This window comes from Falco peregrinus, chromosome 5, assembly GCF_023634155.1.
Source record: "Falco peregrinus isolate bFalPer1 chromosome 5, bFalPer1.pri, whole genome shotgun sequence".
NCBI lineage: Eukaryota > Metazoa > Chordata > Aves > Falconiformes > Falconidae > Falco > Falco peregrinus.
In genome coordinates, this window is record NC_073725.1 from 37,691,943 (window position 1) to 37,718,762 (window position 26,820).

The 26,820-nt window shown below is 44.2% G+C and overlaps 1 protein-coding gene and 1 long non-coding RNA gene across 3 annotated transcripts; one reads left to right on the forward strand and one right to left on the reverse strand.

Annotated features, from left to right (window-relative positions):
- The first annotated feature begins 1,931 nt into the window (after positions 1-1,931).
- PDK4 (pyruvate dehydrogenase kinase 4) lies at positions 1,932-12,454 on the forward strand. Its single transcript, XM_055805762.1, has 11 exons — positions 1,932-2,349; positions 3,128-3,269; positions 4,234-4,305; positions 4,885-5,069; positions 5,490-5,579; positions 6,092-6,169; positions 6,824-6,900; positions 7,607-7,705; positions 7,980-8,090; positions 8,779-8,892; positions 9,887-12,454. Exons 1-11 carry the CDS (start codon positions 2,196-2,198, stop codon positions 10,028-10,030), a joined length of 1,266 nt encoding a protein of 421 aa, XP_055661737.1. The 5' UTR covers positions 1,932-2,195; the 3' UTR covers positions 10,031-12,454.
- Positions 12,455-13,628: 1,174 nt separating this feature from the next.
- On the reverse strand, positions 13,629-15,951 carry LOC114014186 (uncharacterized). Of its 2 annotated transcripts, none has more exons than XR_003557604.2 (3): positions 15,130-15,951; positions 14,402-14,492; positions 13,629-14,277 (listed from the first exon to the last, which is right to left on the reverse strand). It is a non-coding gene; the product is annotated as an uncharacterized LOC114014186 (long non-coding RNA). The 2 variants fall into 2 exon arrangements; XR_003557602.2 differs by having other exon boundaries at positions 15,717-15,949.
- Positions 15,952-26,820: the final 10,869 nt, after the last annotated feature.

The following is a 26,820-nucleotide window of genomic DNA, read 5'->3' on the forward strand; positions in this document are numbered from 1 at the left end:
AAACTGAATACGTAAGATTTTTGTTCATTTCTTACTGCATAACTACGAGGAAAACTATAAGAAAACAAGTTGCTGTAAAGAAGAGGAATGTAAACAACAGGAATTATTCCTAGTAGACTTTTCCTCTATTCAGAACAAAGTGTGTGATATGACTACTCACAAACACTATTGAAGTTACTTATATTAAGCAGGGTGAGCACACCAACAGATTAAAAGAAAGAGTCTCAACAAGAACAGAAATAGAGACATTATAAACTAGAATAACTGCCTGGTATGGAGGACTTTCTTGACTGATATTTCATTGCAAAGTGCTAATCTTGAGATTCTTGCTTGCCATTGATTAGCGGCTTCAGGAAGAACATGAAAGAAAACAAAAACTGTCCTACACATGCTCCATAATTTAAACATTTTTTTTTCTGTTTAATTATATTTTTACTTCTGTGAGTCATCTGCAACTTGCAGGCAAGCAAAGTGAAAACAATCAAAAGCAAACTCCAACACCTGTTCTCAAATTTTCAACTTCTGGCAAGGACAAGAAAAATCAAAATGGTTATGTTTGTTATTTTATTATTTGTGTATATATATAAAATATATAATAATTATATATTATTATGTCTTCATTTTGCTTCATTTCACATTTCATAGGCCAACATTCAATCACTGTGGTAAAACATAACATATCCAATGGAACAATAAAGGAGTAACTCTCCCAATAAAATAACAAAACAGAAAGTAGAGTGAGAGTAGAACAGCAAGCAGGGGTAACATGTAATGACCAGGAAGACAAAAATGAGATAAAGTACAAAAAAAAATATCTAATGCTAAACTAAAGCGTTCTCCTCTGCCTATTAAACTAAGTATACCAGTTTCTTGTTAGGAACCTATCTACCTTCCTATGAAAACAAAAGTATACCTATTTGTGTGTGCGTAGAAACATGTGTATCAAAACCAGACTAGAGTGACTATATGTAAATATTAAGGCTATATTTTTTGTATTGTTTTATTGCCACATGCTCCTGCTGTTATTGACGAAGATTTAGGACATCACTAAGTCCTGTGCCGACATTAGCTCCATTCTTCAACACATTACGCAAAGCCTGCCTGTCGTGATGGGGACCGGGCAGCCTGGGGAACAGCCAGGCAGCACCCGAGATCAAAGTTCCCTCTCCAGGGAGGAGGAAAGGTGCGCAGGCTTTTCCCAGCTCATCCGTGACCCTGGAAGATGAGCCGACTGCGTGCGAGCTGCTCAGCACCTCTTAGGTCAGCTCCAGAGAGGGTAAATAAAGGGTCACACGGCAATTTGGGACCAGTGTGCCACCGAGGCAGCCGTCTTCAGTCGCTATTAATCCAGGTCACAGTGACGACATACATGGCAGGCACCCCGAACCCTGTGGCTCGGACCCGGGCTTGCTCCCTTTGCACCCCGACCCTGGCCTGCCACCAGTCGCAGCGCTGCATGCCCTGCGCTCCCTCAGGGACCGCTTCCCCCGGGTTCATCCCCCAGACACCAGCGCACCCCTCGGGGCGGCCCACACGGCTGCCAGCGCCCACCGCCCGCGGCGGGCCGGGCCGGGAGGGCCGGGCCCGTTCCCCACAGCCGCGGGGGCCCCGCCGCCGCCCACCGAGCAGCCGCGGGAGGGGGGCGGGAGCGCGGCGCCCTCGGATCTTGGCAAGGCCGCCCCGCCGCTGACATTGGCCACCCCCGCCCGGTAAACAAGGTCACGGGAAGCGGTGCAGGGCCGGACCAGGCCAGCCCCCCCCGAGGCTCCCCGCGGCCTCCCCGGGCGGGGGACGGGGGACGGCACGGGGGGGGGCAGGGGGGAGCCCTGCCAGCGGCTGTCACGAGCCGCTTGGCGCGGGGAACGTTCCGTTTGGGGCGGGGGGGCGGGGCCGCCGGAGCCACGCCCCCCGGGGACTGTAAATACAGGCGGCGCGGGACGTCGCCTGCCACAGGTGAGGGGACAGCGCGAGTCTTTACGGCACCTGCCGACCGACCGACCGACCTGCCGGGTTACCTGCCGCCCGCCCGCCTGCCACCTACCCACACATATACACACACCTATATACCCCCCGACAGACCGACCGACCGACCTGCCGGGTTACCTGCTGCCCGCCCGCTCGACTGCCAGCTACCCACACATATACGCACACCTGTACACCCCCCGACAGACCGACCGACCGACGCCCCGGGAGCGATGAAGGCCGCCCGGATCGCCCTGCGCACCGCCGCCCCCCTGGCAGGGGCCAGCGGCGGCACCAAGAGCAGCCGCAGCCAGTTGCCGCGGGAAGTGGAGGAGTTTTCCCGCTTCTCCCCCTCCCCGCTCTCCATCAAGCAGTTGTTGGACTTCGGTGAGAGGCGGGACGGGCAGGGGAGGGTCGGGCCCGGCGCCGCGGGGGGCGGCCGCGACGCCGTCGCCCCGAGGGTCGCTTCCCCGCTGAGGGGCGCGCCCGGGGGCTGCGGCGGGAGGGGGGGCGGGGGCGGCGACCCTGCCCCCGCAGGGCTCCGGGATCTGACTGCGCCGGGGCGAGCCCCCTCGGGGACCTGCCGGCGGCAGGGAGGTCGCCTCGGGCGACCACCCTTGGCCTCGGGCACCCGTCGGCCGGGTGCCAGGCGATGGTGAGGCCTCGATGACAGCTGAGGATCCGCTACAGCCCGGTCTCGGGGTGGCGATGGGACGGGGGGCCGAGGGCTCGGTCAGCCGGCGGTGTTTTTCCGCGGCGCTGCCCGCTATCGGGGGGAGTCGCTAGCCCTGCCCCGCCGGGGCGGACGGGCTGTTCCCAGATCCGATTACCGGCTGGCGGCTGTGAGGCCCGTGCTCACATGACGCTTCTGGACGTCACCCCGACGCAGCCCGTGTTTACAAAGGCTGGAGTGCTTCTTCGAGAGGATTACAAATAAGTCCCGTGTCTAAATGGGAAAAGTACAACTGTTCCTCCCAGGAACATGCTGTGTCTTGCTGTCATGTAAACAATATTCTGCACAAACATGTACATACGCTTAGGAGAACTGGCCAGTAATGGCATGATGGTTACGAAGGAATAGTCCTGAAATCTGTGGAAAGACAGTGATTTGTAGCTGTATTTTGACACTTCTCAAACAAAGTTGTTATTTTGCATTTATTCATAGGATCAACTAATGGATGTGAGAGAACCTCTTTTGCATTTTTGCGACAAGAACTTCCTGTGAGGTTTGCAAACATACTGAAAGAAATAGATCTTCTTCCTGATAAATTACTAGGCACTCCATCAGTACAATTAGTAAAAAGCTGGTAAGTAAGAACTACTTGAATTCAGCCTGTAAAATAGCATAGCTTTGACAACTTCATTGTAGACGTTTTGAACAGTAGAAGACAGTAACAAAATAAACTAGAAATGCAGTTGCTTCATCAAAGCTGGACTGCAAACTGTTACAATGCTGGCCTTTTCTAAAAATTAAATGGAAAACCAACACTGTTAAATTATTATTTTAAATAACTGATAGAGCAAATCTCACTTCTTACTCTTGAAGTAAGTAAAGACTTACTATGTTTTTACATAGCCCTCAGAGCTACACAAAAATGGGAAAGCAGGCTATATGTTTGGGTCTTTCACTGATGGAATTGCTACAGAGCTTCTGTTCCATAGCATCTTGCCTTGGCCTGCACAGCAAGCTTTTGGAGTTCAGTTAACAAAATCTTGTGGTTGACAGTGTTGAATCTGATTTAACTTCACTTTACTGGCACAGTTGCAGCATTTGCAAGGATGTCTGACATAAAGGTCAAAAGTATTAGAGTTACTGTAGCAACTGTTCTTAATCTAGCAAACAGGTGTGCCTTTGCAATATGCATCAAGGCTGTCAGATGTTACCACAGGAGGCTCAAGTAATTAGCTTGTGCCAAAGCGGATCCGATTTAGAGTAATTATGCTTGGATGGCTTCCTGATCAATATTGTCATTTGCATCCTCTTTTGAAATGCCTGTCTTCTCAAGAATTGTAATGGGATCCGATGTACCTAAAGTGAGGGTTTAGATTCCTTTCAGGGTGGCGGGCACAAGAAAAGACTTAAAATTTCCTGGGGGTTTAGGCAGTCAAGAAGTATCCATCTTGGATTGAACTTGAATACTTAAAAGATAATTCAGTCTTCTAGCTGACTTGTGAAGAGTAATGATTTGGACAAGACAAAAGTATTTTTCCTGTTCCTAGGCTAATAAAAATCAAAGTAATAGCATATTTCTTGTGTTCTTTTTGTAATAGGTACATCCAAAGCCTGATGGAGCTGGTTGAGTTCCATGAGAAAAGCCCAGATGACCAAAAAGTCTTATCTGAGTAAGCTTGTCATTTGTTTCTTTGAACTTTCTCCCTCACATTCTATCCTTTGCAATACAGTCCACTTAGAATGACAGCTGTAATAAGCCGACTTTGATAATAGTCATATTTGATATAGATAGCAATATTTGATAATAGATAGCATGAAGTGTTGTGCATAAAGCAACCTGATTTAAATCTCTCATTATGTTTAGAAATACTGCAGATAAATATGACCTGTTGCAGCTCAGTTTCAATGGCATACTGCCCTCAGTCCTGGCAGAGAAATAACAACAAAATATCTGTGATGTCAAATCCCTGCTTTCCAAGATGTCAGCTGGGGATCTATTTCCCTTCCTTGCCTTCTCTTCAGCAGTGAATCTGACATGGCTAATGATTGCACCTTCTGTATTAAAAATATCAAAATCTTATGCTTTAGGTCAGTGAGGAATTTTACAAGAATGAAAAAATAGGCTGTATTTTAATGTTAAGGTTGTTATGCACTCATCTGTGCTGCTGTGGGATTAGATAATGACATTGTACAAAGCTTGCCTCAATGTAGTCCTAGAATAATGTTCTAAAAAGTTCTTTTTTACCCAGCTTTATAGATACATTAATTAGAGTCCGAAACAGACATCATGATGTGGTTCCTACAATGGCACAAGGAGTAATTGAATACAAAGACACTTTTAAAGTAGATCCTGTCACCAATCAAAACATACAGTATTTTTTGGATCGTTTCTACATGAGCCGTATTTCCACCCGGATGCTAATGAACCAACACAGTAAGTAGAAATATTTATCTGAGGAAAAACTTCAACCTAGTGAGAGACATGTTAATGTAACTATTTCTTAAAACTTTTGATCTGTCTCTGATGACTTTGTGACACTGAAAGGTTAGAAACTCCATCTATGACTTTCTGTAATTAGTCTAGTCTAGAAAACAAGTTTTCCCATTACTTTTGTAAGTCTTGTGCAGAATATGTAGGGATCTCATTATTTACATCTGAAAAGCCTTTAGATGTTGAACTACAGAAAACCCAACATAGTTTAGCAGTAGATAACATTGTTTATGCCTTTTGTGAGTTAAAACACTCTGTATTTTATGTGATTATCTGTTGTGATCAGTGTGTAACTCTAAATTTAGGGCTTTTTAATAATACAGTATTTGGGATTAAATACAGTATTGTTTTCATCTCAAACAGCCCTTCTTTTTGATGATAAGTCCAGCTCGGGGCATCCAAGGCACATTGGAAGCATTGATCCTTGCTGCGATGTTGCTGAAGTAGTGAATGGTATGTGTTCTCAGATCCTTAACATAACTCTTCATGATCAGTGTTTATATCTGATTGCAAGCAATTTGGGTAACCAATATGATGTATATGATGCTGGCTGGCTTTTATTAAAATTGCTGTAAAGCAGTCATAACAAAACAAAAGCTTGTATAGGACAGAATTTAAAATGAAGTAACAGTAAAAAATCTTTTGTAGTAAGACCTAGAAAGTGGCAGATGAGGTAGGAATTAAAGTTGTCTGTGGTATTGAGATCGGCCTTACCTACTGATAAAACTTGATAATTCTGTAAGACGAACATCTTACTGAGGATTTGCCCATGCTGCTGTAATTGCATCCACTGTGTGCATTAAAAACTGAGAATAAATAGGCAATGTTACTACTCATTTGAGATGCAGGCTTATGGTTGGTAACACCTTAGCAGCTAATGCAGTTAACCATATTTTGCCATGTGTTAGCAAGAATTTCTACAGTGTTTGATATTACGCTTCACATATTTTATTTAAATATTTCAGATGCTTTTGAAAGTTCCAAGATGTTGTGTGACCAGTATTACTTAACAGCTCCGGAACTGAAACTTACCCAAGTGAATGGTAAGACAAGAGCTTTTACATCTGTCTTCCTATCAGTCACTGAACTGCTGCTTTCACTGAATCAAAAGGCTCCCATTTCTATAGCCATAATAGTATATACCAGTTGGTCTGTCTTGGGCTAGTTCCTCTTCACTTTCTGTTCGTTCTAGGCAGCTCATTTAGTCTCCTGTGTGAGAACTAGATGCCATTGTATCTTAAACGCTAGATTTCCCGAGGTACTATTTAGAGTTTGAGAGAAGTTAGGACTAACCTGTACTTAGAAGTAACATGAGAAGTTCCTAGAGGGGAGCTCTGTATCTAGGGTGAGGAAGTGGGACTTCTGACTGAAATGCTGCTTCTGGTCCAAGCTGCCTGCATGTGTCTGTTCTTGGGCAGTTTGCTTAACCTCTGAAATTCTTTACTTTATAGAAGGGAATTAATACTTGCTTTTATTCAGTTTATTTGAAAAGAAACTTACTAAGCAAGTGGCAATTACAGTCTAAACACTGGTATAAGTACATAAAGTTGTTGGCTCATTTGGAGCAGGGGGACAAAACTGAAACTTGATTTTCTTGTTTGTTTTGGCATACTGCTTGCTTATTGTAAAACTTGGATGCAATACAGAAATTCCACTGCCCTTTTCTAAAACTTGCTTTTATTTTTCCCTTCCTCTAGGAAAGTCTCCAGGAAAGCCAATTAATATCGTATATGTCCCATCTCATCTGTTTCACATGCTTTTTGAGCTCTTCAAGGTACGTCAGTATAAACTGTTTCTTCCCTTAGTATGAGCAGAATCGCTGATACTTGAAATCTCTAGCTAAATTAAGTAAAGTTTTGCGCAGGACAGTGAGGTTTCTAAAATTTTTCTTATTTGATAAATAGCTTTGGCAGTTGGGAAAGGGATGATTGCAGTTTGTAGGAGAGTATTTGGGTGCTTATATGTGGTAGTGAATGGGACACGGTAAGGGAGGGAGTGTACAAGTGGGACATGAGGTTGTGGCCACCACTAGTCTCTTGCTTTCAGAGATTACATCTGCAGTGCAGACTTGCCCTGGTGCCTTTTGTGGAGTGGCTGGTGCATCCTGAACTAGTGAATGAGGCTGAACTACTGTGCTGTCAACATGAGATGCAGAATTCTGGCAGCCTTTAGCAACTGCTGAATTCTGCTCTTCTTGAGAAACCTGGTGACTTTCAAGGGAGTTAAATGTTTAAATTACACTGTCGGGCAAGAATAGTATTATCTTTCACGTGTAGAAGAGACTTGGCTATGCTTAGTCACTTCTAGGTGCAAGACCTCCTCTGCGCCTGTTAAGCTAAACTGCCAAGTGTGTCCCTTGGTAACAAGGCACTGATAGGTACAGAGGGTAGTGTGTTCAGCCTCTGCATAACCAGGGGCATGGTATGATTTTAAGTGCACAGATCTAACAGTCTGATAATGATGACCTTCTTTTTCTGTAGAATTCAATGAGGGCAACTGTTGAATTCCAAGAAAACAGTCCTTCCCTTTCTCCAATTGAAGTGACGGTTGTTCTGGGACAAGAAGACCTGGCAATTAAGGTATCTTGTTGGGCTACTACAATATGGGCTTACTGTAATCTTTATGATTGCATATGCTGCAGCAAATTCTATTAAAGGAAATTCCAGCCTCTGACAACAGATCAGATACTATGCATGAACAATCTGTTGATAGCCTCCATTATCTAACTGAAAAATTATATGCTGCAAAACAAATGTTTGCATTTATTACTATTGGAAAGGTTTGTTCAAATAAGTGTCTTAAATAACAACAATCGTATACTGAGAGTGTTAACTTTATTGTCTATTAAATCAGGTTTCAGACAGAGGAGGTGGTGTTCCAGTAAGGAAAATTGAGCAGTTGTTTAGCTACATGTATTCCACAGCACCAAGGCCGAGGATGGATGATGGACGAAATGCCCCTCTTGTAAGATATTTTCAATACTCATGTTGCTAATAAGGTTTCTGTAAGTGGTGGACAGATTGGTAGGTTAATAAATAATGAAACACTGTCTGTGTTATGCTTTGTGGGAGCATGTGAAGATTATTGAGCCTCATAAATATGAATTAACATTTTCTGAAACAGATTTTTAATATCTAGCTTGGTGGAAAAAAACGTGCTTTTAAAGGTGTAAACAAAGAACAACACTCCAACTTGAATCTAATCTTGGTGGTGTTTTTTTTCTTATACTCCAGTGATAGTAATTTACTTGGTCTTCACTCCTACTCAGTCCTCAAACATAGTATGATTTATGCTGTCTTTATGGAGGCATGCAAGCACAGCTGGAGTAGGCTTAGACTATTGATTTTTTTGTTGTTGTTGTTGTTCACCAGTAGTAAACTCCTTTTACTAATGTAGCTGTACTAGCAGAAAAAAGGGAGGGAAAATACAGAAATGTAATGGTAAAAGTAGGACACGTATATAAAGCCTTCCCTCTTCCATGGAGATCTGAGATTTTTTTTTTTTCCCTGTGGTTCTGGTTTTTTTCTTAATGGTCAGTTTCAATATTCTGTATGCAAAGGACTTTGAAACAGTTTAAAATCCCTGAAGACTTTCCAGCTACTTATTTATTAGCTCTTGCAACTTAAAATCTTTTTTGTACTTTTATTTTTAGGCTGGCTTTGGGTATGGCTTGCCAATTTCTCGCCTGTATGCTAAATACTTTCAGGGAGATCTAAATCTCTACTCCATATGTGGTTATGGAACAGATGCTATTATCTACTTGAAGGTATGTATTTTGATTTGGTTAAATAAAAGATAAACTAGCATTAATGCAATGGGGTACCTAGTGAGTGTCATTGTAAGGTGAACATTCTCTGCTCATGGGTAGAAAAACCTTCATCTTTATTAAGAAAGGCTAGGAAGATTTGTAACTGGTATCTAGAATTAAAAAGGTTACTTGGCTTTAACGAGTTTACTTGAAAAACTACTACTGAGAGCCCTGTTAGTTTTCAGATTGTATTAAGATGTGTTATCTCACTTGCTCCCAGTACTTTGTATTCCATGAACCAGTAGGTAATAGGTGTGAACAACAGATCTGGTTTCTTTACTCTTGACAGCCATAAGGCCTGTATAAGCTAATCCGTAAAAGTCTGGTACCTGCTCTTATTCAACATCTGTCATATATGGGATTCAGGTATCGGTAATCTTGAATACCTGGTCTATAACATAGACTGCTGCTTTTATAAGTAAATAGGAATACCTGTTCTTTTCTACTTTCTGTGCTTACTCATGGGGGGGAAAAACTGGCTTTGAACTTCTACTAGTAAGCCAACAATATAGTCCAAGCACACTGAAGCACAACCAGAGAAGCAGTACAGAAGGAAGAGATGGTTCAGCTATATACATATTACATTTTTATTTAATTTCCCAATAGAATGTGAATTTAAGCTGCAAAATATGGAAGTTGGGAAGGAGCATATTTTAAAGTTTCTGTGGAACTTTGTAAATGAAAGTTCATGTCTTCCAGCACTACCTTGAAAAAAAGGGGTTACAGGGTAATGCTTAAGGCCTATAAATGCATAATATCATTCATTGTTACTGCATTTGTCCTGCCAAATTATCCAAAGCAAACTGAAGGACTTAAACTACTGCATCTACTATAGAAACACTTGTGTAAATAACTGTTTTGGAGTGTCACTGCCTTAACGCTTGAAATACATTGTGAATTTTTACAAAGTGGCGTTATTGAGAGTTAAACTTTTTTCCTCCTTGATTTTTAGGCGCTATCAACAGAATCTGTGGAAAAACTCCCAGTTTTTAACAAATCTGCTTCCAAGCATTACCAGGCTACCTCAGAGGCAGATGACTGGTGTGTCCCAAGTAAAGGCCCCAAGAACGTATCAAAGCAGAATGCAGCAATCTGAAGAGAAGTTGGTATCCACACACCCAAGGGGATCAAGCTGCCTCATCAAAAAAGGCTAGTGTTTGGAAGTATTCATCTGCCTCCAAACAAGCAAATTCTTCCATTTTGGGACTGGCAGAAGAGAAAACAATGAGTGTTACAGCCTAGGCTGTATGCACTGCATGTGGAACCTTGCTGTGGACTTCAGTATCAGGAAAATAGGAGCACATATGTCTTTAAAGAAAAGATGTGTATAGAGGAAAATCAGATGACCATTTTTTTCCTTATGATCAAGGACTTGATGTGGTAAAGGTGTGCAATTTTTGAGTCCTGTTTAATGCTTGAATTCTGAATGCTGATAAATGTCAGTTATTCTGGTGTATATTTTTCTCCTAGAGTAGTTGTCAGCAGTTTATTGTATTACAGAACTTCTCAGGTAGATAGATAACACCTGTACTTTAAAGCTTTATCTAAAGTATTACAACATTTGAAAAAGATCCTCTTAACATGGCAGTCTTGTAGCAAGATACAAACAGCATTCAAATAACAGCCTGACCGAAAGAGAGAGAGCCCTAGGAGGTAAGGAGGAAGTGTTTTCCATGTGTAAGGAAGTCCTGTTTCAAAAAAACCCTGTATTCCAGTAATAATTCTTATGTGATGCCTTGCTCTGAGTTGCATTGCTAGATTATATTAATCTTATGCTGTTCATGGAGAACTAGTCAAGTAAGGCTCCTATGCATAAGGTAACTAAGTAGAATTGGGATAATTTAGACAGCTACTGGAAAGAGATGGAAAGCTAGTTGGTTATAGCAGCTGTAAGGTTAGGCCACAACAAGCCTACATCCCTGCGCTCCAGAAAGCATGCGCCAGGTCAGTCAGTCAGGATTTTCTAAGAACTGGAGTCAGATATGCAAGTTGAACAGAAAGGTTTTGGTGATCTGCATTATGTAAACATGATGTGAGAAACGGCATGTTTAAAACATGATCTTATGCTTCCTTTTTGTTGTGCTGTTAGAAGGTTAGTGGCTCAGTACACTAAACCAAAATCTGCCTATCTTTGTCACATCTGCATTGGACCACACTAGCTCAAAATGGTACATGGGCATTCTATACCCTGAAAGCTGTGGTGAGCACTGAAGGTCTGTTTGGAAAGGTTTTCAGGAAGAGTGGTGTTGGAATGAGGATTTTTATTCTAACTGTCCATTGCAATGGAAAGGACTTAAGAAATGAGAAATTTCAAAATAGGAACAGTGCTGAAAACTTAGGAATATCAAAATAGTGGGGAAATGCCACAGGAACAGTGCCAGTAGGGGAGTGCTGTTGGGAAAATACTGAAAATACTCCATTTTCAATAAGCTGCTTCCTTTCACATAATCTCTGTGCATTTTCCCCCTTGTAAGCAAGGAAAACTAAGGAACAGAATAGAAATTAAACTAACGGACACTGCAAAACTGGCCAGTCAAAGTTCATCAGGACTGTATAATATTACTTGAATTTTTTTACTAATTAGAGGATTATTTTAAGTGATGTGGTCCTCTGCAGTAAGTCAAGTACAGTGTTTAAAGCATCCTGCTCTGTCATATATGACAGTTCTCTAAAACAGATGTGTATTTGTTGGACAGAAAGCTACTCCATACTCTACATATTAAATATTGTTTTAATAGGAATGAGAGAAATCTGGACCTACCTTTGTTTTAGAAGTCCTATTAGGACAGATTTCTCAATCAAAAATAGTACTCTGATATACTGAACTTCAAAAACCAAATTTAGATTTGTTGGTGGTAACTACTGAGCATAATGACTTCAGTAGTACATCAAGGCTGTTTTTATCCCAGTGAATAAGCTGCAATCACCAAAGGTCACCAGATCATGTATCTGAGCTCAGCTCAGTGAATGAAATGGGTAATAAAAATGTATCTTTGTCTAGAATATACAGGTGTGAAAAAGCTGTCTTTGCTGCCATAATATATTTCAGTATTTGTTGATTTATTTTTTTTGTGTTGAATACATGGTCACAAAAACATACCTAGGTAGTCATTGTTGTGAAGTAAACATAAATAAGACCTCTGCACCTGCTAATGCTTGAACGTGAGTTGTGATCTCATGGTGTACTGTACATCTGTAGCATAGCTGCAGCTACTTCAGGTAGGAGCTGTAACTTCTCGAAGCAGCTGAAGCACATGGGTGCTGTAAACTACATCTGCAATGCTGCTTGCAGAGAGAAGCTGCAGAAGATATTCATGATGCAGACAGAGGAATGTATAGCACTTAAGGAACCCATGTGGAATCTGTAATAGTAATCACTTAAGGGCTATCGATATAGATAATACAGTATCTTTTTCAGCATTTACTGAATTTTTATTCCTGAAAGTAGAGCTGTAGTTTTAAGCCTTGTACTTGGATGTAGATGTTAAAATAATTTTGTAATAAAATCTTCTATATGGTTGTCTGGTATCTTCATTTTCTTCTAAGAAGTCTAGTGCAAGCAAGGGCTTTTTATTGTAAGTGTTGTCAAATGGAGTTGAGCAAAGCAACTTTCATACTGTGTCAAGTAGGTGTAGCAGGGGAAAGAAACCCTGCAACAAGGGTTGGCTTATGCTGAAGTGTTGTATATGCTGAGAGTTTATAGTACCTAAAATCAGTACCTCACCTTCCTCTTGCTCTCCTTGCACTTTACTCATCCATCTTCAGAGATGAGAATTGAGAACCATGTACATTCTACCCTTTCAACTATTCTTTTTTGTTGTTGTTCTGCAGTGAAAAATGTAAAAATTCACCACCAGTTTTAGTTCTATATAAAAGAAGACATCTGTTCTTTTTCCCCATCCACCCTTACTGTCTCGCAGTCCCTAGAGACAGGGTTTTTCCAAGATGAAATACATAGACATGCATTCTGTCGCCCACAGCAGGCTCGGCAGATGTACACGCTGCACGTGGGAGCCAGGCATGCCATGGATGTGGCAGGGAGGTACCTGCCCTGCTGAGCGGCCTGTGTTGAGCACATGTCTGTGGCAGGCAATGCGTGGTCTCTCTGCAGCGTGCTGCTCACAGGCCACCAGTTCCAGCCAAGCTCTGGCAGTCCAGAAGGTGCCAGAAGTTGAAATTACTTTTTTTCCCTTCTCCCCACACAAACCCAGTGAGTGACAGAGGCCATGCATCCAGCTCCTGATTCAGCAAAGCACCTGAGGTACAGGACTAGCTTGCTCCTAGTGCGTCAGAGGTTCACTGAAATCAGCAAGTTTACTCATGGCTAAAAGGCATTCTGGTTTCACAGGAGATAAGCAGATGTTGCACTTCCCCCCCCCCCCTCCTTTGCCCCCCCCCAGTCAGGACCTTTACAAAGCCAGGTTCCTGATGTCAACAGAAACCACACCAAAGCACCCTATGTTTTCTCTTCCAGATCGTTAACTAAAAACCCATACGCTGATTTTGTTACTGGTGCCTTGTGCAGATTAATCTCCCTGGAACCTTGATAAGCGGTTGTTCATTATCATCTTTTTCCTATCACTTAACCAAGCTTTCAAATCCACCAGACTTTGCCCTTAGTGTGCAATAATGTCCTTCCTAGAGCATTATTACAAAACAAGCTTTGCTACCTTTGATAAGAAACACTACTGGACTGGAAAAATAGATATTTTTTTTTTCCCCCCTTATGGTAGTGATGACGATGACAGGATCAGGTCATAACCCCCAAGAATTGTCTGCCCTTCGATTCTTGAGCGGTTTTGGCAAACAGAAGGCAGAACTCAGCAGTTTATGATCCTTTAGCTCAGCAAATTTGCGGGGGTGGGAACAGTGAAGAGGAAGGGGCACACTGCTGGGTTAACATCATTGGGTTTGCATTCCCCCAAAGCTGACAATGTAATTCTAGATGCTTATATCGCAGTCCCGTCTCACAGGCCCTAAGGTGGTTTTGCATGTCCACGCTGGCATGCGCATTCAAGATAGAATGACTGACTCAGTACTGGGCCAGATGCTGCTCCTCCTTGCAGTCAGCAATGAGAAAGCAGGACATGCCAGTCCGTTTCTCAGTTGGTCTTGCTTCTCTCCACTCACTTTGTAGGCAGGAAAGGGCAGAAGATCCCCACGGACAGTCTGAATTCTTCCCTGCAATCTCGAGTCTTGGGTGGCACACCAAAAGGCTGGAACACAGTCCCTGGTCCTCAGACTATTCTGAGGCCTCTTAGTAAAGTAATATTGAAGTAGAAAAATATCTATGGGGTATCAGGAGCTGCTCCCCATCAGCTCTCCTCAATATTCCTTCTGCAGCTATGAAAGAAAACCAAAACAGAGTGCAGTGAATTGTCCCACATAGAATTAGCACAGATTTTCCTGTGTCACTCCTTTCCTTTGCAGTTCCTAGCAGGAAGAGGGAAGAGAGGAAAGGACCTACCTGACTTCCTGCGGTGTGAGAGGGACAGCCTCGAGGAACGAGCCTCATGCTGCCTTGCTGGAGCCATGTCCAGTCGAAAACCTGGACAGACCTGCAATGTGGGAAACACAGCAAGAGGAGTGAACCACCGTTCCCACCATTTGGGGCTGCAGAGCATCCTCCTGGAAGGCGACAGAGACTTTCTAGTTTAGGACAGCCATACTTTAAGTTGCTCTACTATGATGTATCCAGATATGACCTGTCTGAAAGGCTCAAATAAGAAAATCAAGTGAAAAAAAGGTAATTTCACTGTTGTTCACATGCTGGGCTTCCTGTACTATGTCACATTAAGGGACTGGACCCGAAATCCAAGAGCCTTGGCATAGGATTTGGCACACCAAGTACAACACCTTATCATGACACTACATCTGTCTCTGTATGTATGTGCCAAGGTATAGGTTGGATAACTAAGCTCCCTCTTTCGTGATCAGAGCTGATATATCCACAGGCCCCCAGAAAGCTATCAGCTCCTCATGAAGCAGACACCTACTTCTGTCCAGCTGAATAGCTCTTCTGTCTTCAATGGCAGAGTGCAACCGACTGTCATGGGCCCCAGACACCTGGGGCACACGTAGGCACCTGCATTTAGATAGCTTCAGCTGTGAGCTGGCTCCCAGCTAATTCAGTTACCTCAAAATAGACACCCAGTGCTATCTGAGGAACCTTGGAGTGCTCTGTCTGTCTCTCACCTGGCACTCCAGAAGACCAGAGATCTTCCACAGGTCCTTTGTCATGTCTGCCAGTCCCATGCAAATCCCTTGTGTGGATGTTCTTGGCTTTCGCAAGTATCAGCAAATGCTTATGTTCAGAAAAATGACTCAAATCCCCTTACTAGTTCTGGCTGGTGGTGGGAGGCTGGAAATACAGAGCTCAAAACAACGTCACTGCTGTGTCATTGCTGCCCAGGGAAGATAATGAAAAATCCCAGACAATATTTATCCTGCAGCAAATGCCAGTGGGGATCATTCCAGATGAATGCCGCTGGCTGCTGGCACAAACTGTGTCAGCCTGGAGCTGCTGCTGCACAGCTTGTCACCACTGGCTGCACCCCCCAGCATTGCGGGTCTCTCTGGGTTTGGGCTGGCCGTGGTGCCACATGGCTGCAGGGGACAGCACGAGGCTCTTGGCTTGGGGCTCTGCACCCCTCACGGTGGCTGTGCTGCCTGAGAGCTCTGAGCCGTGCTTGCTCCGCCTGGGACACCCAAATACCAGTCACTGGGCAGAACTGCTACAGAAAATGATGAGCTAACTGTAACCGATGCCGCTTGTTACATACCATGAGGCATGCCAAGAAAGCAGATGCATTGAAAGCTCTTTTCTGAGTGTTTGTTCTTTACAGTGGTTTTCTCTTCCCAGCAGCTTTACCATCCACAACACTCCTGGTTGATTTTTAACAAATTAACTGAGAAATAGGGTGGAATACCTGGCAGGGTTATTTGTCCGTTCCTCCAGTCGCTGTGGCATGCAGCAGGGTTAGCAATGTGCATCGCAAAGGGTATTGGTGACCTGGAGTCACTCCCTGCTTACAAAGGGTATTACTGGAGGAATTCAACCTTCACGCAGGGGTGGAGCAGATGGTTTCTACCACTCTAGGTATTAACAGATATGTGTTGTTGCTTCACAGACTGCAGGATGCTGTTTGCTCAGGTGTAAAACTTCATTTGTGTTGACACAGAAGCACTTGTTTGTGCTTAGTTAGGGCCTGTTATAAAACCGTCTGAACTCCCTGGACAACTTTCCCTGGCTTCTGATCAGCTTTGCCTCAGGTTTTACATAAGTCCACAGTGAAGAAAGCTTCATTTTCAAGATCTGACCAGGGACACTCTTAAGTTTATATTATTCATGTTACTTGTGGAGATGCCCAGAAGCCTTCTGCTGGCCCCAGTCCCTCCACGTGCTTTGCCTCTGTGGCTTTGCCCTCCTGTTCCTCTGTTCTTCCCACTCCTGCTGCTGGTGCCAGGCTGTGCGTGCTCTGAGCATATCTTCTGTAGCTGAAGGATAGGAACAGTGCTTTGGAGGCATGTCACACTTCAAAAAGCTTTTGATGATTTTTTTAAGGCCATTGGATAATCAATTCACTTGAGGGGGAAAAAAACCCAAAACACCTAAACAAACAAAAAAAATCATAGCACCTTCTGCCTGTTCCCAAGCTTCTGTCTTTCAAATGACAACATCCATGTCAGAACAGCTGGAAAAATGTCAAAACTATTCACTGGAGTGCCATAAATTGATGCAGGCAGACCTTGGAAATGATATTACAGAGATTAGTATTCAGAGCTGACCAATAAAGGTTTTCATCCTTCTCCAGAGAGTTGTCCTTGCCTTCTCCTTTGCTCTGCAGCAGAATGATGTTCTCCACCTGTGAGTATTGACATTAAGGGAGAGGATGTGTCTTGACTTTAAATCTGCACTACCACAGTCAAACAGAGCAGAGGAGAACTGCAGATCTTCCCACTTCTTCCCAGGAATGAACACACTCACTGCTATAGGAAATGAGAGTCTTGGGGGAGAGGGTCTATCCCCAACAGCACACTTTTCAGAGGGAAGCTGTTCCATTTCGTAAGAACAGAAAGAAGATTCCAGCAAAGCTGTTGACAATGAAAGGCTGAAATAAATGCTCTTCACAATTTCTTTGAAGTATATTAACACTGGAAGGTTTGGCCTTTTTAAAAATGTAAACATTTTTAGCAGAATATCGGTATATTGGTGTACATTATGTTAAGCTTTCACTTACGAAAGTTTGGGGTTTTTCCCCCCAAATAATAGATTCAGAAGCAGTTGCTCAATTGTTCTCATGTTTATAGAGTATGGGTATGGAATACAGAATGCAGGTAATGGATCAATAGGTTGCCTATGAGCATGTCAGAACTGCTGATGTAATTCACTGCTCTTTTCTGTAACGTGCTTCTAACATATGGTAACTATTTTCTTTTTCAAGCAATAAAAAAGTGTGATATAATGTGGTATAAATATATTAACTAGCATAAACAATAAATATTAGAGTAATAATAATTCATATTTAGACCTCACACCATGTCCACTGAAAACTGTGACAAGTTTCCTGTTGACACCAGCCAACTGTGGACAAAGCCAAAATGGTTTGAGCTGCGGATGGGTAGAGGAGACACACACTCCTGAAGGTCTCTAGAAGACATGCTGTCGAATTTGTAACGCCTTCGGAGTGCAAGCCCAAACAGGAGGCTGGCTGCAGTGTGTTGCCTGCCATGCGGTCTGCAAGACAGCACCTGTTGTGCTGGAGAAATTTATGATCAAGTGACACACCTAGGGGAGGAAGAGGACTAGGTGACATGCATTTAGACATTCAAGATATATTGAACAGAAACACATATATGCACATATGGCAAATTTAAAGGTACTGAACTGGCCAACAGCCCTTGCTTCAGCCCCGTTCCCCTTATCCAACACAGTGCAACCCTTATACTGGAAAACCTTGAGCTCCAAACACCTGAGACAAGAGGGGATCAGCTCTCAGCCTTTCTGCTCAAGCCAGGTGAGACCAAAAGCCCAGGTCCACACTGGGGAAGCCTGCGTGCAGAGTTGCTGTTGCCTCTGAGGTGTTAAGCATGTCCCTGTTCAGCAAAGCAGGCAGGTTGTCCTTGTGTTCCCAGCCACCAAGGGCCCAGCTGGGAGAAAGGGGCTTTGCCCACGCCTAGAGACAGAAGGACAGAGCTCTTTAACAGCACACAACAGTGACCAGCTGCAGCTTGTGCACATTTCACAGGCTGAGGCCTTTTTAAAAAAAAGGATTAAGAATGTCCAAACCCCGAGCAACATGAGGGCCTGCTTCAATACAGCTGGAAGATTATTCCAGCTGTTTGGGGCTGGGAGCCTAAGAAAGAGAAGCTTGCCTCCTATAGTCAGTGGAACTCCAGACATTTGGATGTGAATAGCTTGGTTTAAGCAGAGGGCAGACTGGCAGCTAGTGCTAGATGAAAGGACACAAAACAGTGCTGTAAATAAGGAGTGAACATTTATAAACCTTAAAAATACCCTTCAGACAACATGCAACTGCTGTTCAGTTGCTAGCTACTAGCTCTTTTGTTCTGCTTACAGCTTTCCACCTTTTTTTTTTCTTTTCTTTTCTCTCTTTTCTGTTTTTTTAAGGACAAACACTGGCCTCCCACAGCCGGGGCTGGGGTGGGAAGCACCAGTGGCTCCTGGCATTGTTGTGGCAGCCTCCTGAGCCAGGGCAGGGAACCCATGGGGACAGCGTGTTCCCTGCTGGCTGCATGGGGAGCTTATAAACATGGTTATATCATTTATGTCGAGTCAGCGTGAGCCGCCCGGGCTGATCACACCACTGCTCTCCTTCCTTTTCAAGGCTGCTGGAGGGAGCAGCGCCAAAGTTCAAGCCCACGTTCCAGTCTGTTCCAGGCACTGCCCGCAGTTCGCTCCTGCCTGCCCGGAGCCATCTCACCAGTGCACCCCGGTCACCTGAAGATGAAGGGGAGCCAGGGCTGCCCCTGCCCCTCTCGCTGCCCTGTGTCGGAAAGGGCAGGTCTCCCTGTGCTCGAGTGGCTGCCAGCAGCCGGGCATGACTCGGTGCCATTTAACAGCAAGCCCTCCCACGCTCCAGCACGGCCAGGCAATAGTGTGTCCAGTCAGCTGAAAAAAGAGCCCTCCTTTCTGATATTTGCCAGGCAGGAGGCACCCCACGTCAAAGCCTGTGAGAGGATGGAAAAGGGACAAGGACGTTAAGGGGACACTGAGTGCTTAGCTCAGGTATGCCCCTGAAGCACAGAGGTGCATGGGTGCTGCATGTGGTGCCCTGTGAGAGGGGACCATGACGTCCATAGTGCAGTGTGCCAGGTGCCGGGGGAGGTTCAGCCAGCTGGAAAGAAGGGTAGGGGAGCTGGGTTACAGAGGCCTCCAGCATCCAGCTCCCTGCAGCCTCATCAGGACATCTCAGATGCCTCCATCCCAAGTTTGCTAATGTCAGTGTCTGCCTGGGATGGGGGTGGGCATCTGATTACAGGGTAGAAACTTCCCACCACACTGGCAGCTGAAATGTGTGAGCACAGCTTGCCTCAGCTGGTGCTGAGCAAGGCAAGGCACACTGCCTGCTTCCGCCCCCACCCCGGATCCATCCAGCATTTGGGTTTCATCCCCCTGCCATAAGAACAAGGGGAATTTGACTGAAGACTTTGTTTCAGCAGGCTGGGTCAGTGGCTGGCTGTGGGTTAGGAAATCCAGGCGCGGCAGAGGGCAGCACAAACCTGTGGAACTGCAGGAAAGCAGGGAGGGGTAGCGGCTCTGCTCCCCTTGCTAAAAGGGTGCAGTGGCAGAGTAGCAGTGGGGATCAGGCATCATGTCACCTGCCAGAGGCTACGCAGCCAGGGATGCACTGTTCTCTCCCATCTGTATCCTCAGGATAATCCAGCCACCCAGCGTGGCACGGCTCCAAACACTGCAGCTGGCACTTGCCACCTTTGCTGGGTATTCCACCCACCCTCCCAAGCCGGGCACCTGAGTGCCGGACCACACATCCAGAAAAGTATTGAAATAATGTGCAAATATGATTCTAAACAACAGGACTGGGAAGAACTAAAAATTCCTGTGTTAAACCCTCCAAATTATTTCTAAATTACTCCAGCAAAAATAGTAAGGCAATTGGGTCTCAGTTTTAGACTGGAATGGTGCATGTTCTGCAGGTCATGCCAGGCTTGGTTGCATTAGAGACCTTTAAGACTGGGGCAATGCTGTGGTACATACTGTACTCCATCTACCCAACAGCTGCAAATTACACTGTCAGTGTATTGACATATAGAAAACAAATAATACATATGAAAAAGTATAAATCCTTCCCAGCTGGTAGAAGCTCCTTTAGTTGAGAAGAGTTTGACTTTCTTCTTGTCTTGTAGTTCTGTGTGTGTGCAGGTGCCTGTGCATTTTTACTGGAACAAATTCCGTTCACTATCAAAAAAAAAATATCCCAAAGAAAAGCTACCAAAAACTGCTATAAGGTGGAAAAAGAAAAAAAAAATCACTGAAATTCTGTGGATTTACAGTGGAGGGAAGGGCAGGGCTGGGAGAGAAATGGACCCAGATGACTGGCTGGGGTGCAGATTTCCAGCAAGGTATAGTTCAGAGCTGCTGGCACCAAGAAGTGGGTCCACCACGGACATAGGCAGACAGCGTGCCCTTGAGTTCAGGGCAGCCACACACCTTTTCCCCAGCAGTGAACTTGGAAACAGCAGGATGGACTCACCAAAGGGTTGGCTCAACTTTGGGAGGTAGACGTAATCCAACGGACTTTGCTGCAACTGGGTCTTTAGGGTCAGTTTTACTTTGCATGGATGTTAAAATACCTATATTCCTCTTTGTCATGAAATGGCTTTGCCCTGACCTCAGTGATGTCTCTTCGCCGGTGCTTTCCAGCATGCTGTGTGCTTGTAGTCAGCGCAGGCACCGCACTGCCCTTCAGCAATGCCTGCATTTTCGTACTGCGTGAACAAATGCCCATATAGTTATAGGGCACAAAATTCTGTCCCCTCCTTTATAGTGTGTTATTATAAAGTAGACTTTCAGTGAGTATTGCTGCTCTTTTGTTTCTGCACCTTTTTCCTCAGACCACAGCAGTTGTTTATCCTTAGTCCCTGACCAACTAGTGCATTTTGAAGGGTTATCAGGCCTAAGTAAAAATCCCTGTTCTTGACCAGAATTGTCTGGATTGAACCCCTTTTCCTCCCACATATAGCCAGCAAGCTTATGGCCATACTGAGCCAGTACAGCTCCTCACTGACAGTTACTATTGACACAATCTTACCCAGTGCTAACTGCAGCACCAATAGCCTAAGCAGCCATATCAGTTCCACAGTCACAAGAGTAAAATGTGGTGTGGTTCTGGCACTAGGCAAAAGGCTGACAGCAGCATCCCTAGTCAGCCCCAGCTTGAAAGAACAGAACTAAACGGTTCATCAGGGGTGTAAAAATCATCACGTGCCCTGCGGTCCTTGTTTCAAATGCCTTGATTGTAATTTAGCAGTACTCCATAGGGTGCCTTTGCAAGCTAAAGGGCAACGTGCGGCTGCCATGTGCTAAGAAACCGTTAACTGTGTATTAAAATCAAATAGGTCATTGAAATGCATAATATCCATCGTCACCTTTCCACTTTGTGTCTTATGAAGCTTAAGATGCATTTGGAGAAATACTCAGAAACAAATTTCTGAACAGCCAACCAATTTCGTCTGACAGTTGCTGTATATAGCAATCTTTTCTGACCCACTCGTCTGCTGCACCAGAGGTCCCTGCCGTTCTACAAATAGAGGCTGTGGTAGATCTTTCCACTGCTTTAATGTAATTCTTGGGGAGGTTAAGGTGCCAGACGCTAGCTAGCTTTGGCATCTCTGCTAATACCATGTTCTGCACTGTCATTTAGTAGAAGAGCAAACTCTAGGGAGTACAGGGAAATTCTACTGCCATATCCTGAAAGCAAATGGAAATATTGCTGTGTCCGACCCATCTATGTCTTGTAGCATTTCAGAAAAGCAAAGCAGCCCTTCAAGAGCCCTGCAAACCTCCCAGCACACTGAAAAGCTGGCGTGTCTCTTTAGCTTCTCAGAGTTTAATAAAGGTATATAATAGCATAGGCCACCCCAGACCCTTTCAATCTTTCTTCCAATCTTAAAGACTGAAGAACTCTTGTATGTTTAATTTAAAGGTACTTGCCCCATGAGCAAAATCTGCTGTCAAAAGCATTAGCATGTTTTCAAATAACATTCCTCAAATATGAATGAGCCAAACCCCTGTGATCATTTTAATTGATCCAACACTGCTTGCAGCTAGAAGTTAAGCTGCCACCTTTCATGGCAGACCAAACCTTTTCCCCAACGCCCTAACAGTTGTGTTCCTGACATTTTATGAAAATAGTTGTCAGACTTGCTCAGTCTGAGAGATTTATATAAATTCATGATCACAGCAGGTAACTTGATTCTGTCAAAACTGGTGTGTAGCCTGTAAGATACTGGCCCCATGGAAAGAAGAGAAAGAGTTTTTCAAGATGGTAAGTGGTTTTGAGTAAGTAAAATTTTGTTAATGCCAAAACACTTATAGGAATTTATTGGTTTCAGCTGTGATGCCCTGATTTGGGTTGAAAAACTCTGATTGAAACCAGATAAAAGATTTTGACTGGGATGTCTCTGCAAGTCTCCTCACACATGAATACGGGTGTTGATGCGTACACATGCCGATGTGCACACAGACCCACACAGAGCTGCCAGAATCAGAATGGGCATTTCAACACCATGCTGCTTTCCTGTAGTCAGGAGTTTTGGTCCAAAACCTTACAAGATCATCCAGCCTCGTCATCCTCCATGCACCCTTAGTGACAATGCCATGTACCAGCATGAAAGGGGTGCAGGCAACCCATCCCCTTCCTCTGCTGCATTTTCAAATGCTAAGGGCAGAAAGACATGGAGATCCTGGCTGCCTGCGCCAGGTGGCCCCAGGGCCCTGTATTTTGGTCTGGTCTTTGAACCTTTTCCTCTTCATAATGCAAACTGATCCTAATACAGTTCATTATGAGAGCATCAGGAGATGTGGAACCAGCACCCCCTGGCACTGAAGGTCCCAAGGGTGAGTATTGCAGCTATTCCGCCAAACAATAGACTCTCATCAAGGAGCTTGATTTTGGAGCAGAGTTGGGTGACATTGACTGTTGGTTGTGACCTTAAAGTACCAGTAACGAGCACATTAACAAAACATCTATCATGCTCTAGGACCAGTCTGCATGTGGACAGCTGTTGATACTTACCTAAGGCCACCTTTGTGGAGGGAAGACCTGTTTATCACCTCTCCAAGCCTTGTGCAACCCTTACGCTCTTGATACTGCTGCGCAAAGTGGGAAGCAGATGAGAATATATCCTTCCCTTCCTGCCATCAGCAGCACTGGGAAACTAGCCTGTCTCAAGGATGAGTGGTGAAGGTTTCAAAAACATTTGCTGGTGGCTGAGCTGGAACTGATCAACATATACTGCTTCCTTTTCCAAGGTCCTGAGTTGTTGCTTTGCAGTCTCTGTCTCCTCTTCTTGGCATTAGGCTGACAGGACGAGCAGAAGTGTTGGAGAGCTGAACCAGCCATGCTCTTTTGAGCTCGTTGTTTAGTGTCTAAAGGCTGACCAAATATGAATAGATGTTTAAAGGCTTTGTAGGAAAATACAGTCCTGAACAGTTAGACTTCAGTTTCACCTACATACTCTCCATGGATAAATTACTGGAGTTTTGAGTCAAGCTGGATTCAATCAGACATCAGGGGCTAAGTTTAAAATTATTGCAAGAGCACTTTACAAAGAGGATGTCTGAATTTCCATGAACAGCTGAATTAGGGCTCGGTGCTGGTCCAGAAATACATGCAGAGTGTCCCTATGGTCACAGATGGGATAACTTCTTCTGTCAACAATGCATGTGGCTTAAGAAATGTCTTCATATACACCTCTTAAAATGCACAAGGACCAAAACATGTAATCTCATCGCTATCCATTCAGAAGTCATTAGGGGAGCTGTGGGAAAGGATAGTCATTCTTTGTCCATCTGTGCTTTAGATATTCTAATAGGCTGCGAAATATGGTGGAAATGTCTCAAACATGGCTACACCTCTAAGAAGCCAAATGGCAAAAAGCAACTCATTTCACAGGAGACACCCAACAACCTGAAAACAATTTTCTGTCATTTTAGGTCATGACTAGGTTCATGCTCGAAGTGTAGGGGTGAAAACAGTATCTAGTTATTTCCACTTGCAGCCATGCAATCTGTTGCAGCTTTGAAAATATAAAAGCATGATCAGGAGTTATATGACAGTATGAAATGTCAAGGCATCTGCACTAAGGCAGAATAATATGACTGTGCATCCCACAAATTTAATGAATGATGAGCTTATTATAAGGTAGCCCCATACTTCACATGAGCAACTCTACCCAGTGCGTGGGAATAGAGTACAGTAAGAGAATAAAAGAAATGCTAAAAGCTAACAAATAATAAGCTTTACTTACTGTTGGTCTTTCTAAGTCCAACAAGAGAAGCAATTAAAGTGCATCAATCAGGTCTTTTTTCTGTGATAGGGATGTTCTCCAGTGTTTTTAACAGCTTGCAAATTCCTATGACTATAATCAGCTTGATCCCACTGTGCTCCCTGTCAGATATCACAATGGCTATAATCTGGCACCTGCTTGGTACAAAGCTTGGAAGTGAGGCTGGGTGCCCACAGAATAAAAATTAAGTGTGTTCACTGCAGAGGGGGAGGATCAGAGGGAATTTAGGAACACTGGTGACAGCCTGTTTTCTTCTCTCTCAGCAAGAGAGTCCTGACTACGACAGGTCAGAAAACGCTGCTATTGTTCTGCCTTAAACCTCCCTCTTCCAGATGCAGAATTTCACTTCCAGAAGCAGCCAGCACAGGGATGTGTTCCAAATAAAATCAGCTACCTCCATCTGTCTCTTCTGGGCTACCCAGCTTGCCCCACTGCCAGACTAGTCAGAAAGCAACTAATGTTTTCTTGCCTTGATCAGTTTGCAAATCCTCCTCCTCATACCTGACTTACATAGGTACCTCACCTAGAAAAGCAGTGGGTTTAGATTACCGCCTTTTCTCCTTCCAAATTCACTGGTTTTCCTCAGTGGAGAATTCAGTGGATGCCATTGACCTGCAACTGCCTCAAGCAAATTTTTCTATAGACAACCTGCCCTAGAACCTGATTGTTCTCCCCTGCAAAGTACTGTAGTATCTCTAACAGAGAGATCTCTACGACTCTATAGAAATTTTTCATCAGTTTAGTAAAGTACAGGGACCTATTTTACAACTTCGTTCATATGAGAAAGCATTTTCTCATGGTCTGTGTTGTCTGTCAAATTCTCCATCAGAACTGGAACCTGTTAAATCGCAACCTACATTGCTGTCTAGCTAAACATAGACCCAGGAACTGGATTATCTCCTAATAGAGCATACAAGCCTTGATTAATGAAAACTGAGCTAAAAAGAGAAGTGATTTATAACACTAAATAGCCTGCACATTTCTTCAAGTGCTGTTATTGCCACTTTGCAAGACACAGACACACTGAACAGCTTGGCTGCTCTTGTCCAGCTGGGAAAAGCCTAACGTGCCGTGGGCTCTTTTGCAAAGAGATAATAATAATAATAATAATAATAATAATGAGAAGGACCGACAGCTTCACAGTCAGAGATGCAAACTGGCTGCCAATGGTGGGCATGGCTCACCTCCCTTTTAACAGAACCCAGAATTCTTAGGGTCTAAAAATAGTGGAACCACCCAGATGGATTGCATCAGATTAGAAGAGGGAAGAAAAATGGGTTTTATCTGTAGGTCAGATCACACACTTGCCCTTGCTGCAGCATGCTCGGTGTGTGCACTGCCACTGCCCCACATTTCATCCTCCTGGACCGGAGACAGTAGCTCGGGCAGGAGTAAAGGTTTCCTGCTGAGCAGGGAAACCAGCGCTGGCAGGTCCAGAAGCACAGGGCATGCAGATCCGCAGGACTGGCAGATCTGCAACAGCACAGCCAACACACCTTCATCTTGGAAACACCTTTCAGTTGAGGTGGGATTCCTCTCACCTGCGCTTAGCTGCCGAAAAATGAAGTGTATAGTCCGTGTTAGCAGCCTAAGTTTCTTTTATAGTTAATGAAGAAAAGGGTTCATATTCTTCCCAGATCCCACACAACACCATCCTGAGGGCTATATGGACAGGTATAAGTACAGCTGTGCAAGTTGTCAGGGCAAGTCCATTCTACCTGCATTTCAAATGCTCAGTTCAGTTCAAGCAATGACTTTACACTCGGTCACAGTGAGAGTGGAAACAGAGACAGGATCTGCTAAAAGCTACGAGGCATGAGTATCAGTGTACAGAAATTTTAGTGCTTCAGATTTCAATCCTGTCCACATACTGTGATTCATAATGGAAAAAAATTCTTACAATTAAAACGGACATTGTTATGAGAAAGCTTTATAAGATACAGACAGGTGTAGCGAACAGTGAACGAACATTGAATTGAGAGTCAATCCACAGGAAAACATGGAAACTACTGAAATCCTGTCTGTGGTCACGATTCAAAGCAGTTTGCCCATTTCTTTCTGGGAAAGTATTTCTGTGACTCTTAATAAATGTCCTATTTTTTGACAATATCCTTTCTTTTACTCCCAAAGCAACAGCTGAAGAAAATTACAGTGAAACAGTATCAAAGGTTGCTCAGACTCAATCTAATGCTATCTAGCAGGCAGTGGAATAAATACCAAAGGAAGCCGCAGCAGCATTTAAACTAGGCTGAACAAAGCATGGACATACGTGCCCCTGGGTGCCTTTGGAGCAGGGGCCCTTCCAGCGCTGCCTGCCTCGGTGCAACCCGCAGC

Coding starts and splice junctions, on each gene's coding strand:
- PDK4 (XM_055805762.1), top strand. CDS start 2,196: ATGAAGGCCGCCCGGATCGCCCTGCGCACCGCCGCCCCCCTGGCAGGG. Junction 2,350..3,127: donor CAAGCAGTTGTTGGACTTCG/GTGAGAGGCGGG, acceptor ATTTATTCATAG/GATCAACTAATGGATGTGAG. Junction 8,893..9,886: donor ATGCTATTATCTACTTGAAG/GTATGTATTTTG, acceptor CTTGATTTTTAG/GCGCTATCAACAGAATCTGT.